At 36.6% G+C, this 14307-nt stretch overlaps 1 protein-coding gene across 1 annotated transcript; it reads right to left on the bottom strand.

Annotated features, from left to right (window-relative positions):
- Nucleotides 1-373: 373 nt before the first annotated feature.
- Nucleotides 374-4830, bottom strand: LOC110755332 (UPSTREAM OF FLC protein (DUF966)). The gene is made up of 6 exons (XM_088255427.1): nt 4569-4830; nt 4382-4451; nt 4171-4286; nt 3106-3988; nt 891-1195; nt 374-777 (listed from the first exon to the last, which is right to left on the bottom strand). Exons 1-6 carry the CDS (start codon nt 4756-4758, stop codon nt 752-754), a joined length of 1590 nt encoding a protein of 529 aa, XP_088111553.1. The 5' UTR covers nt 4759-4830; the 3' UTR covers nt 374-751.
- Between the last annotated feature and the right edge of the window lie 9477 nt (nt 4831-14307).

Raw genomic sequence — 14307 nt, forward strand, 5'->3', positions numbered from 1 at the left:
AATCAAAGTCATCTCACACGTGATTTGAACCTTTTTTTTACAACCCATACCCCATTTGCCTCTTTGCTACTTTGTCCTAAAAGAAGAGAGACACCAAACAAAAGGAAAGGAACCCAACCATAGGCTATAGAGATAGCCAAGAAATAGTAATTTAGAAATCCACCACTCCCAAGGAAGGAACAATGGCATTATTATATGCACCAAACCCCAAAGTAAGCTGCTTTGACCTTTTGAAAGGACCTTTTTGGATTTGAGAATGACAGTCCAAAGTACCTTTGGGTTTTGGGAGTCAACCACTTTACCACAAGGCAAGGGAATCCTATGAGATGTTGAATCCCAATATCCAAGTCCAAAAGGGATTTCCTCAGAAAAATTTGAAACCCTAAAATAAATCTTTGGTGCTAATAGCAGCGCCATGCTGCAAGAGGAACTGTTCTGAAATAAAAGCAGGGCAGAAAAAGGGAAAACCCCATTTGAACAACCTGACCCAAAAATCCAACTCCATATCTCAGGAGTGGGTCCACCCACCAGGACCACACCTAACCCACATCCCCTTTGCAAATTATGTGATTTGCTCCTTTCTTGTTACTTTTCAGATGTACAAAAAAAATTTCTTTTTGCCTTAACCCGCCAACAAGTTTACATCATTTGAAATTCGAACGACCTGAAAATCAGCCATTTACTTTATCCCTAAGCATTGCTGTCTACGAGCTGCCAACTGCGGTAGTATCGAACGGTGCTCTCGATTGGATTATAACCCGAGCTCCTGAAGCAAGCCTGTTTAGGAGGAAAACAAATAAAATGTCAACCAACATTGACGAGACAAGAAAAAACGGGATTATAGTAACAAATTTGACCAATGTGAAAATGGGGAGGAGTCAACACTCAACTTTCTTCGATTTTGATCACCTTCTCCTTCTCTTCTCTAAAAGAACCTAACCTGTTTGATTGCTTTTTAAGAGATGAAGGCTCTGTGATTCTTTTACAAGCTCCATTGGATACACAGTGGGTATTGATTTGTGCACCATCAACTCCATCTGAGGAGTTCCTTGGTTTATCAGAAATAGGTGATCTCATAGATTCACTTCGTGGTTGCTTATTGAGTGACGCCTTGATTGATCTTGGGATGCATTTTGAACGTCCTGAGGTAGACTCCTCTTTGTCCTCTTTGTCTGAATCTGGCTTCCTACAACTCCTGCAAGTTCACAAGTTTAGCATTTGAACCATACTTGTTGCAACTGCTGGATTAAACCTGAGGCTAATTCTTTCTTCTAAGTACCCCCATAATTCTTCATAGAAAAAACTCCAGAATACTCAACAAAGCAATCCAAATTGAGGGAAAGTCCCAGAGATGCAATTTGGCGGACCTAACCTAGTACATGTAACCCCTTGAATTTGCTCTCAGTAGCATTAGAAATGAATCTGCTTCTATTATTAAAAGAAAGAAGTGAATCTGCTTCATTCCTTGTTCGGGATCAAATCAAATTCTCATGATTTGATGTAATTCTCTATTTCACTGTCATTGTGATGCTAACATCTGATCTAACAGTTTTAGGCTTTGTGATTTGCTAACTTATAGCAGAAGCACATTCATTACAAAGATCAGATAAAATGGATCACACATATAAAAGAGCACAAAATTTAATGTGACTCAGCAGAATCTTGCTGATATCCATAGACAAGGGGGAAAATCTGCTAAAGCATAGAGGATTACAAAAAATTATGAGTCCCACACCAAACCCAATTCTCTCTAAACCGAGCCTTGAAATCATCCTAGTTCCACTTTCAATACTCTTTGGTTTCTCCTAAGACAACCCTACGTTGCATCTCTATCAAAAAAGTCAGACAACTACCTCATAATCCTAGTTATTTCTTTTTTTTTTTTTCTTTTTTTTTTTCTTTTTTTTTTGAATAGAAACGAATGTATTAAGAAAGGAGCAAAAAACAGCAGTGGATAAGGAATCCACAGAAGACAGAGAAACAGACTAAAAAACAAAATAACCCAGCGCCCACAGACCACAAAGAAAACCCAGGACAAGCCAACACCCTAGACAAACCCAAACGAAGCCCTCAACGAACTGGACGTTTCGGGACACCGACACCCGAATTCGTGACGAAATTTCTATCTAATTTCCCACCCTGAACCTTACAAGCAGAGGCCAAGCCACCATTTTTCCCAAAAATAAGGGTTTTCTTGAGCGGAACCACTGAAATACCCAATTTAGTAAGTAGCCCACTGTGCTTAGCCTTAACGTCTTTTTTGATGGGCACAGGAGGTAACTCCTTCCTTCTGCAGTAAGTTTGAATTTTGACGCTATTGTTCCCAGTCTTATCCTTCTTGCCGACAAGACTAACAGAAGAACTCGAGTTGGAAAGACCTGGAACATCCACTTGAATCTTCAACTCCCCCTCCTCTATTAAATTACCAGAGCTAAATTCCTTATTTGACAAAGAAAAGAATTCCTTTCGACCCTAGTAAACCCAAACGAGTAATTAAATACAAAGCCTACAATAGACCAAGCCAAATTGAGATTTGAGAAATAATATCCAATATGATTTAACATTATGATCTAACTTGGATGTTCAGAAGCCTAATTGAACTGATCATGGTCTTGATCAAGCTAGGTTTGCAAAGCAACCAAACTTTTGCCAAACTTTTGACTTCAAAATGTGCTTGCAGTCACCAGGAATGAAGAAGCATCCAAGGGGCCCAAGCTCAAGTTGTTCAACTTCACAAATGACTTGAGATGTTTAACGGCCCTAGACTCATGGATCTTAGGAGGGGCGGTCTATCTTAAAGCATCATTCAAATTCGATAACTGATTAATCTCATTTAAGAATTAAGAAACATCTTAGTTCTTCAAGGTAGCTAAGAAGTCAAAACTCTGGTAGAATCCCTGGGTTTAACCATCTAGGGAAACTGCATACACAAAATTTTTCAAATAAACACCCCTGCACTTCACATTATCATCATCTTAAGCATGCTTTTGACTGATTTTGGTCCGACCGTACTATCAAGTGGTAAGAGATTACCCTAAAATACTTGTATCATAAGACATAAAGTGCCTAAAAGAACTGAAAGAAAAGTTCAGGGACTAGGCAAACCTGTCAGCATTGTATGAAGATGATCGTTTTAAAGCTGAGCGTCCATCTTCGTCCTTGAGCATTTTAGTCTCAATCAAGCTCCCACTAAAATATTCTTTCTCTTCCAATCTCAAACCCCTTAGCCTTGGATTGTCTGATAGGCAGTCTAGCTCTCCCAACATTACCTTAGTGGAGAATAATGGGGAGTGAAATTTGGAATGGGAAAACCTGGGTTTGTATGTTGGAATAAGACCAAAACTGTGATCCTTCACTGATATTGACCCACATGAGATGAGTTGCATAAGTACATTAGTAGCCTTGGCCCTTGGATTGTTTGTCATTCGAATGTCTTCCTCTTCAAGAATTCTAAAACTGTTAATTTTACTAGCATCAGCCCTAATAAGTGATTCCAGAGTTTCAGTCTTCCCACCCGATGAAGATGCACTAGAGGAAGATGGAGGAGGAGAAACCGAATCACTGCAAATCTCAGAGTTCTCTTTCTCACATGGAACTCTGTTTTGGTAATAACTACTATCAGGTTCTAATGACCCATCATCAGTGGAAACACCCCTTGTACATGTTTCTTGAGCTTTAGGTTTGTTCACATTTTCTTCAGTCTGCGTAGAAGCATCAGCTAAACCGTCACTCTTGTAAACCTTGTACTCTGTCAAGCTCAGAGAACCCCCCCAAGAAGAATTCTTTCCAACTGTAGACTCTGGAGACGCACTGGAAGAGCCTTCAGGACGTTGAACTGGAGGAGAGAGCTCATCTTCTTGAGAATGCTTTGTTTCCTTTCCATTCAAACTCGAAGAGGATGAAGAATCATCTTGGCTTCTAGAAGATGCTGGCTCTGGTAGTTGTTTCAAGTTCTGGATTTTTATATTTGCCACGGGGCTAAAACGATCTGTCCAGAAAAAAGTAAGCATCTAGATTTAGGATGTTTAATTTATTTACCATGGAATGGAAAATTTTGGTCAATAAGCAATTTCTATTATCTGGTGCAAAAAATATATGGAAATTCTAGAATTACTAACTTCAATTGCTAGCAACCAAACAATGAGAAAATGAATCTTCTACTCCTTTTACCTGAATTAGATTCTTCAAAGAGCTCAGAACCTTTGAGGACGTACTCATTTCCATGGGCCGGAAGAATCAGATCATCTTCAGAGAGATCATGCCAAACGAACCCATTCTTATAGCTTCTGTAATCATTCAGACAAGCAAACCACACACTTAAACAGTGTCTTAAAAATCGACCATTTCTAAAATTTGGGCTGAAAAAGGAGTAGAAATTCACCTCTTAGAAGACCATGAATACATGGAAGCCATGCCTCTGCCCCTCAGAGCATTAAGCCTATTAATCACATCTGCACCAAAAATTTAAAAAACAAATAAACAAATAAATCCTCAAAATTCAGAAAAACAAAATAGCCAATAGAAAATCCCCAGAAATTGATGCTATTTGTTAGTTGAATTTTGAATACCTCTGAGGTAGAGCCCTTGAGGAGAGGTCACAGTAACCTCCATGAAATGAGGGTGTTCAAGCTGTCGATTTCGAGAGAGATAGTAAACCACAGGGACTTTGCGATTCTGATGGTACTTAGGCGACTTCTCAGTCCACACTTTAGCCCTCTCAGGACTCACTTGTGAGTACTTCTTCATCCTACCCTCCATTGCTTCCTTCGTTTTCAGCTCAGTTCCACAGTTTTCTAGAAAGTTGAAAGCTCTTTAGGTTCTGGGTTCTCACCAAAACCTAGTAAACAAAGTTCTCGGAGCTTCAATGGCGGCTCTGCCGCTCAGATCAGTGTGAAACCCGCAGAAGATTTGTGGGTTTTTAAAATGGTGGAGAAAACCGGATCAGAGATTCAGTCTGAGAGACTTGAAGAGCTGGAATCTTTGAAACCAGTCAAAAACAATTTGAACTCGTTAAGAGGGCGAGACAAGGAGACCAAAAAACACAGACAGTAAGAAACAAAGAGATGAAGCTGAAGAAGCATCGGAGGAAGTGGACGCCCGCATTTATTGCATTGCAGAATGGCACACACACATTGTGCAGTATGTGTTTGTATTTACGACTCTGTCTATTTATGTGTTTGACTGAGAAAAAGCTTTAAAAAGAAAACCGAAATTTATTACCAGGGAAATAGTGGCTGCTTGTTGCTTCAATGGAACTCTCTCTCTCTCTCTTTGGCTTTTGCTGCTTTTCGATTATTTTGCTTGGCTTTTGCTTGTTTGTATTGTTTTATTTTATATTTGTGTACGGGTTTTACCTCTTGTGAAACCCAAGGATCGTCCCACGGACTACAGACTTCAGAAAGAGTGAGAGTGATATGGCTTTTCAACTTTGAATGGTTAATTTTCAGGTTATCGTAAATGGAGTTTTGTTCTTTCTTTTACGGAGATATAACAAATGAGAGTCAATGATGGTTGATTCAGTTGGTAAAGTCTCTATACTGTGTGTAGTCTCACCAGTATTTGAGTTTCGCTGTCAATAATCCTCATTGGTGTGCGATATGTAATTTCCTATATAAATTCATACTTGTAATAACTGGCAGTTGGATGCCACGCATAAGTCCTTCCAGCTCAAGGTTGTGGGTATGCCCTAACGCTAGTGGTGAGAGTAGCCACTCTTCCCCCTAAACTTTTTCTCACCAAATATATATATATATATAACAAATGAGTTCAGAATCATGAATTAAACTCCAATTATTTATGTCTTCCTCACTATCGATATAAGCAACAATAATTTTCCCCTAGTTCTTCTAAATCCCAACTTGGTTTCTATCGAGTATAAGCAACAATAATTTTCCCCTAGTTCTTCTAAATCCCAACTTGGTTTCTACATCAAAATTATTAAAAGAGTTGGATGTAGACACAGAGAACAATGTAATATTGTCAAATAATCTACGATGACTTTACTATCTCCCTTCAAACTCTTCAGCATCTACAGTTTTTTTTTTTCCTGATTGGAATGTGTGTTTTAGATTGATAATCTAAAAAGGCGTTGAAGTCTAGATTTTCTTTTGTTTAAAGTATTCTAGGTCTACTCTCTATGTGGCAATATTAACTTTTCACAACTTATCATCACAGATCTGGTAAAACACTCCTTTTTTTTTTACTTTTTTTTTGTCGAATTTTTTTAATGTTCTATAGCTATGAAACTATACTATTTATATGATACCAGTTTGTGTTTTGCTAAAGTAATTTCCCTCAATAAACTCATTAAAAAAAAATTAAGGCAGAACGATGTGAGTGGAGTCTGGCCCAAAATTTTTGTGGTGAAACATGACTTTGATACGATATATTAGAGCATCTTCAACAATAGTAGCAAATTAAAGTTTGTTGACTTACGTGACAATTTGAAAAAGTTTATTTGCCGCTTCAATAATTTTTGTTCCAACATGCTTTTCAATTCAATTAATGCAATATCATGGAAAAGAATAAAAAGGGGCACGCGGGGGCTTGTAGTGACATAGTTTTGAGTTTTTTGGAGCCGACTCAAAACTGAAAAAGGGCACGTGGGGGCTTGTAGAAAGTGGTTAAGAGCGTTTACCTATGTACACGAAGTCCTATGTTCAATTTCCTCTCCCCTAATATCGCTTGTATAAAAAATATATATATAAATAATTGGACACAACCGCTACGGTGGTAAGACATCAACACAATGTTGCCATAAAGAGGGGAGGGGATCGGGTTGCTGCCAATCCAAACTGAGGTTTTATGAATTGTTTTTTATTTTTTTCCAATGATAAAATTGTCATAAATATACACTCCAACTTGAGGGGGAGTGTTAAATAAGATCACACAAAATAAACAGTCAATATTGTAAATTGATTCTTAGTTATTTACTTGTTTTGTATTTGGTTAGTCGTAATTGTAGGCAATAGAATAGGATTGTCAAGTACAATTCTAGTATAAAACTGTAACTCTTGTTCTGTGAATATATAATATGAAATCAATTCTTCCACATTTGGTTTCTCTTGAATTAGATTTAAATCACTTCGGAAATTGGTTTGGTCTTATTCTAAGTGCTTCATAAAATTGGTGGAGTTGTGCTTGGTGTGAGCCCAATGTCAACAGTGAAGGGGGTTTCCTTCTTCCTTTTTCTAAAGTAATCACCCGCAACATCCATTGGCCTGAAACCGAAGATATGAGCCATGTCGAACAAAGTAGGAGCCATTGGACCTGCTGGGAAATCAAAAGTGTTCGTGGCTGAGTTCCAGAAACACAGTGATGTCGACACGAAGGAAGATATTTGTACTTTGCATTAAATACATAGAATATATATAAATAGAATACACGTGGCATAAAATGAATGAAAAACGTATAAGAGAAGATAGCTAGCACTCCTCTTGTTCCCTTATATGCACGTATGCACTGATTCTACAGGACAGAATGATTGTGGTTTTATCATTTTGGAATAATCCACTTGGCCTAATAATTTTTGTAATGTTCTTAAACGCGTACATTAATTCATGCTTATCACAAACAATGTGGTCCAAATCTGTCAAATTAAAGAATTAATAACCCCCAAGACATGGCGCGGAGGGCATTGAATTGCATTGCCCTATTATTATCAATCAATTGGAACTGTCAAACATTGTATTTAATTTAGTCTAATCTTTACACCTCCCTTCCCTTGAAAAAAACAAAACATTTCTATTTATGCATTTATTTTCCCCACTCATCTACTTTATTATTTTTATTTTCTTTAGCAATTTTAAGAATTAAAAAGAATTAAAAGATTAGTGCTGACAATACTTTTTATTTTGCAGATGTTATTTTATTGGCATTGATAATGCCGTGGCTTTGAGGGAACAAATAAATGGGGATGAAGGAAAGGGATGGGAGAGAATAGGAGGAGGAAAGTGAAACGATCTTCCATAAAAATGAAAAGCTTTGTTACCTACCTATTGGAAGTGATGGTCAGCAACTGAACTGCTTATGTATGAACTAATTTTGTTTGTAAGTGCTTTTTCTAGATGCGCTTATGTATGAAGCATTTTGTTCATAAGCATTTTTTCTAGATGCGCTTTATTAGAAATAAGTCGAAGTTTTTATTAAAAATCAAATTGCTTTAAAAAGAAACACTTGGAAGTGCTTTTTGGAGAAGTATTAGAAAACGTTTTTAACCTTTCTGTCAAACGGAATCATAAGCGTTTTATGCGTGAAAAACTCATTTCAAAAACAGTTTCAAAGATGCTCTAAAAATTTCAACATCATTTTAAATGAAATAATACTTGATTGATGCAGGACGTATGACCTTTTTCTTTGCGTGTTGAATGTTCATCCACTTTTCTATGAGTTTATCATTGAATGAGATTCGATTTTGCAGGTTGGTTGAGCTCCAAATCAGAAGCCGACATGAATGAAATTTGCTGCATTAAGCCACTAACCTGAGAACACAGCAAGCAGTATTTTAAAACGAGTAGGTGAAGTTGAGATAGTACTCTTTGTCAGCAAGAAAATGACACATCATCTCAAGTATTAGTGCCTACAATTCCACCGAACCATAGTCAAGTCACTTCTTCCCTCTAGAATGATCAATGCATGCGGCTATGCAAGAAAAGAATAAAAAGGATATGCAGAAGAGTATCAAATTAGCAATAAATTTGCATGTAACATTTAGCCTGAAAATCAGATAGAGTTCAACTTTCCTTCTTATTATTGCGATTTTCATGGATATACCATCATATTTTTGCTTATAAACGGGTACTCGAGAATGCCTTGAAGATCATATTCGGAGAAGAGTAATAAAGCATCAATAAATTGTCTCATAAAAGAGAGAAAACAATACTGTCACTTGTAGTATCGTAAGAGTAAATACAATTATACTCTCATATTTCGTCTATTTTAAAACACTAATATATCATGCCGCATATCATTTTGCAGCTCTAACGGATGATATTAGAATTTCAAACTAAGGCGAAAATAACCTCACATGTGGATAAAATGCATCTACAAGCCTTAATAGACCATGTTACAACCCGGTAAGACATAAATTACCTTGAACACGACAACAACAAAAAATGCATTGCTAAAAAAGTGTGAGACATTTTATCTTGGTGTTTAAAATTCAATGTAAATTATTAAAAAAAGGTAAATATTAAAAAAGTAGTTACTTAAATTATTTGCCTCCTTGAAAGTCACAATCTTTTGTTGAGGCAAGATATTATAACCAAGCACTAGCGGATCCGTGAATTTTTTAACAAAGGTGTAATTTTGGTTATGATTTATTTATATATAAAAAACAAGCGCACTGCACAGCGTAGCACAACACAATGCAGTAATAGACTGACTTTGTTTGGGCCTTTAGTCAAACACCTAGAGTGCACCTCTCAGGTTGAGCAGAGGTACAATATGCACACCTATAATGGCTTTTTCGGTGAGAGAAGATGCAACTGCACCTTCTTGCACCTTAATAGGTCCACCACTGTAACCAAGTGCCACACATATCCATTGTCATACTTTGAGTTCCCAAACAATGTTTGAAGAAAACTCATTCAAATATCAATTGTTTCAATAGTGCCCTTGTAGATGGTTGTAGACTAGAAGACTGCTTAGAAACCCATATGGCCTATAATAAATATATATAAAAGGGTTAATGATAAACACATAATTATTACAATTTCTATCCCTAATCTATATTTGTTAATACTTTATTTTACTGAATTTTGAACCAATTAGAATGTTACCTTGCATTTTACAAATCTAATTGCACTTCATTGAAATAAAGGCTAATTCAATTGATTTCTCTAATTGGTAGCTATTTCTTGTGCAGCAGCCCAAGGGGATAAAAGAAATGAAGCCCAAACTCCAGTCCATTTTCGGCAGTCAGTTTGTAAGCCCCAAAACACACGTTTTTACTACTCAAATGGGAATACGTTCTTCATGAAAGTTGTTCCAATGGGTGTCTATTATAACATATCCAAATTTGAGCCCCATTGGATACATATTGAAACCTCAGGCTTTCCTACACCAAGCCTGGTTCAGGAGAATCGTTTTTTCAGCAACCTAAAAGAATATGGCAGCAAAGGAATGCATGAGCAGCATGGCAGCACATGGGTTGGCAGCAAATAAAGAGCCAAACCTCCATGCTAAAAGAAGAATGGGCAGCACCATGTGTGCAGCTGCCAACATGTGAAGATGATGATTATGTTGATGCTTTAGTTGCTTTCCTTCCTCTATAAATAGAAGGTAATGCAAAGAGAATGAGAGTAGAATTGTAGAGCAGATTTTAGTAGAATAGAGTGCAGATTTTGTGCAATTCTTAGGCACCAAAGGGAGAGGAAAAATGGCAATATAATTGGAGAGAACCTTGGGGAGCCATGAGGCAAGGAACCAAGGGGTTGATGATGCAATTTTTCCTTCTCCTCTTTGTTCTTAATTCTTATCTTGTATTGTTATTTTATTTATGTCTAGTTAAACTTTGTTAATGATGAAATACCATTATGAAATGAAGTTCTAGTTCTTAACTTTCAATTCCCAACTATTATATTCTTCAATGTTTATAATTTCACCTTCACATGATTAATGGGTTAATTTTCTTTTCACCACTTCTATCATGTATTTGTGGTAGTTGGGAATACAAGTTAATCTATTAATGCATCCTTGGTTTTGTATTACTAATATACAATTTTCTTTGATCCTTTGTAGTTAAACAATATTTTTCACATAGGATGGCTTAGAATTTGTAATTATGAAGGGAAGGAGAATTTACATAAGATTCATAAAAATGCATGCTTAATTGATATATCTTGAGAAAGTAGTAGATTGATTTCTTGATTGCTACTCCGTGGGAATTGTTAGAGTTTATGGAATAATGGTATGGAATCTAAAACCTTAGTTTTTCCCCTATTTTAGTTTCTTTGCATTTTCAATTATTTGCTTTATTTCATTTTCTTTTTCAACTTTGAATTAACTTGGGTTGGGTTTGTTTTCCATCTTTTTCACGCACTCCCTGTGGGTACGACCTCGCACTTACACACACTTATTCTACAAACGATTCGTGCGCTTGCGAGTTTTATAAATTTAGGGCTCGTTTGGTACGTCGGACTGTACTGACTAATTTCTGTCGGATAGTACTAATCTGTTCCGGAGAGTACTGACTATTTATCCATAATATTATAAGGCGTTTGGTGTTGTTCCGGATAAATAGTCTGACTAAGTTATACTGTGTTTGGTGATGTTCCGGATAACATCATATCAAACTATTTTAAAAATAAATAAAAAATCTTTGATAATTTTAATGGAAATTGAGATTCAAATGACATGAATTTTTTTTTGTTAAGATTCATATGACAAGATACCATAAGATTCATATTTTTTTTTGGAAATTAGAATAATACAACAATAAGTAGAATTCTACACATGACAAAAGGCTACAAAATACCATCCCGATTGCATATACATAAATATATGTGGTTTAACTATTAGAATTGTATTATGAATATTGATCTGCATATGTCTGTATTGGACATCAAAGTTTCCATGTCCAACAAGAAGAAGGAGAAAGTAGCAGCAAAACAGAAGCAATGCAATCAAAAGAGCCAAGGCCACAAGCTTGGGAATTGTAAAAAGAAAAGGAAGAGAGAAAATTTATCAATCAAGAAAATGGTTCAAGAGGAAAACATCATAAAGGGCCCATGGTCGCCCAGAAAAAAAAAAGGTACCTAGAATTCAAGTTCATACAATTTTAATTTTGTAATTTTGCTACCTAATCGTCAGGTATGTATGTATTCAACTAAACTACCAACACTAGCACAGTTGTTTGCTTTTGGACGAAAACTACCACTACTCTGTTTAATACCAACAATCTAAATATTCCTACAACGTTGAATCAATATATCACATACAAAGAAAACATTCGATTAAAAAAATGTCAAAAAAGAAAAATTAATAACCTAATTTCCACAAAAATTTAATAAAAAATTGAAATATATAAAGAATAGAGAAGAAGAAAGAAGAAGCATATTGGAGAGAGTATGAAAAAGAGAGAGAGAGTGAGAGATGGATACCTGGAGAAGAGTGAAGAAAATAACATGTGGAGAAGATAGCAGAGAACCCTAGGGAGAAGAAGATGAAAAGAGCGTCTGACTTTTTTCATAGAACGCGTGTTCTTATTCCCTAGCCGTATAATTAAGCATGTATTATCTAATCCGGGGTGTGTGGGTTGTATTAGTTAGTCAGGTAAGGAGAGTATTAAAAGCCCAACCCGTATAAAATAGTCGGGTAATTAAATAATACAAGTTGACACCAAACACCTAACATAGATTATTTACTCCTATCCAAAGTCTAATACGGTGTACCAAACGAGCCCTTAAAACATGCACCTTCGGGTGGCCAACAGTTAATGACCTAAATGGTTCCCAAACTATTGCCTCAGTATCATTTTGGTCCACCAACTAAAATTTTCAATTCAAACGTCCTTAAACTTTTTATTTTGTACCAAGATGGTCCATCCGTCAAAGTCTGTTTATTATTCTGTGAAATCGAGGGATAAAACCGTATTTTTAGGTGAGTATCCTCCTGTAAAACGAACAAGCATCCGTAGGAATGTATTCCCTCCCATTTCTGTTACAAGCTCCACCAAAACCCCCAAATTAGAACCCTAGGTTTGCAATGTTGGAGATTTCAATGTTAGAGATTTCAACGACCTCAAGTGGGACGAGTCGGTACTACGCCTGTGGGATAAAGATAATTTGTCGGACTTTGTGGATAGATTTGAACCCAGGAAGAAGGTTCTATGCTTGTGATAAAAATTGGGTAAGTTATTATTTGGGTTGCAAAAGTTGTTCTTTTCCATTTGTAATTGCTTAATGAGGTCTGAAATTGGTCTGTGGTTCGATTTGCTAGAATAGCAGAAGAGGTCTGAAATCTCCAAAATCCCCAAAATCAAACCCTAACCCAAACTCCCAAATTCAAACTCCAAAACTAACACTGAAATTACACACTAACTTCACCAATTCAACGACTCGCACACTACTACAGCATTGACCAATTCTGGAACTCGCATTAGAATCCCTTTCAGTCGATGGTAATCGCGGGAAATGAGAGAAACACTGAGCAAAGTGGAGGTATTTTGGTTCTGAACGATAGAGCTTCTCAAAAAGTCGCATATACCCTTCAAAACTCAGTCACGTGGCCATCGCGTGATCAGAAGTCACGGAATCTGTAACAGATGGACCATCTTGGTACAAAATAAAAAGTTTAAGGACGTTGGAATTGAAAATTTTAGTTGGTGGACCAAAATGATACTGGGGCAATAGTTTGGGGACCATTTAGGTCATTAACCCTATATAAAAAATTGAATAAAACTTTTTTTATAAGTTAAACTTAAGGATTAACTACACTTTAGTCCCTGTAGGTTTAGTGTCAATATTGAAATGGGCCCTAAGGTTTCAATTCAATCAATTTCATACCTGACATTTCAAAGTATTACCAATTTACACCCGCCGTTACCTTGACCGTCAAAGTCAGACGTTAAATGCTGACGTGGCAGTCGTGGGACCCACCTCATAACCAAACAGCAGTTAGAAAGAGACCAATATAGGACCCACCCGCTAACCAATATCAAAAATTAATTTTATATAAAATAATAAAATAAAATAAAATAACTTTTAAAAAAAACCTAAGAGTTGCAGCCCCTTCTCTTCAATCTCAACTTCGTTGGCTTCCATTCTCTCCATCTCCAACACTCTTTCTCCATCTCCATAACCATATAATTCCCACTAAAAACAAGCTCAACCCAAATGTCCACCATGGACAGGGCAAAAAAACCCACAATCTCTCCCACAGCTAGTATCGAACTGACCCATTAATGTTGGAGGGCAGTGGAGGAAATGGGAGACATGTATAGATGCAAAAAGAGCTAGGATGGAGAGGATGGAGAGATGCAAACCCACCATGGATAGATGCAGATTTTATTTTTTTTTTAATTTAAAAAAAAAAAGGATTTGGTTACTGTCATTTTGTTTTGTTTTGATGGTTGAGTGTGTTGTGTGTTTTGGTGATTTGGTTATGCCACCCATACAACCACGTTTTTTCGCCGCCTCTCTCACTTCAAATACTTTACCCAAACAAAACATTTTTCTATGTAAATCGAAAACAAATACATGGCGCTCTGCAAGCGTGTGCTTCAAACCGGTGCCGATTTCGCGTTTCTCTTCGCCAGCTTCCGACGAAACCTCTACTCACCTTCTTCGACGAGTGGGAGATTTTGGG

This window comes from Prunus avium, chromosome 6, assembly GCF_965620075.1.
Source record: "Prunus avium chromosome 6, drPruAviu1.hap1.1, whole genome shotgun sequence".
Lineage (NCBI taxonomy): Eukaryota > Viridiplantae > Streptophyta > Magnoliopsida > Rosales > Rosaceae > Prunus > Prunus avium.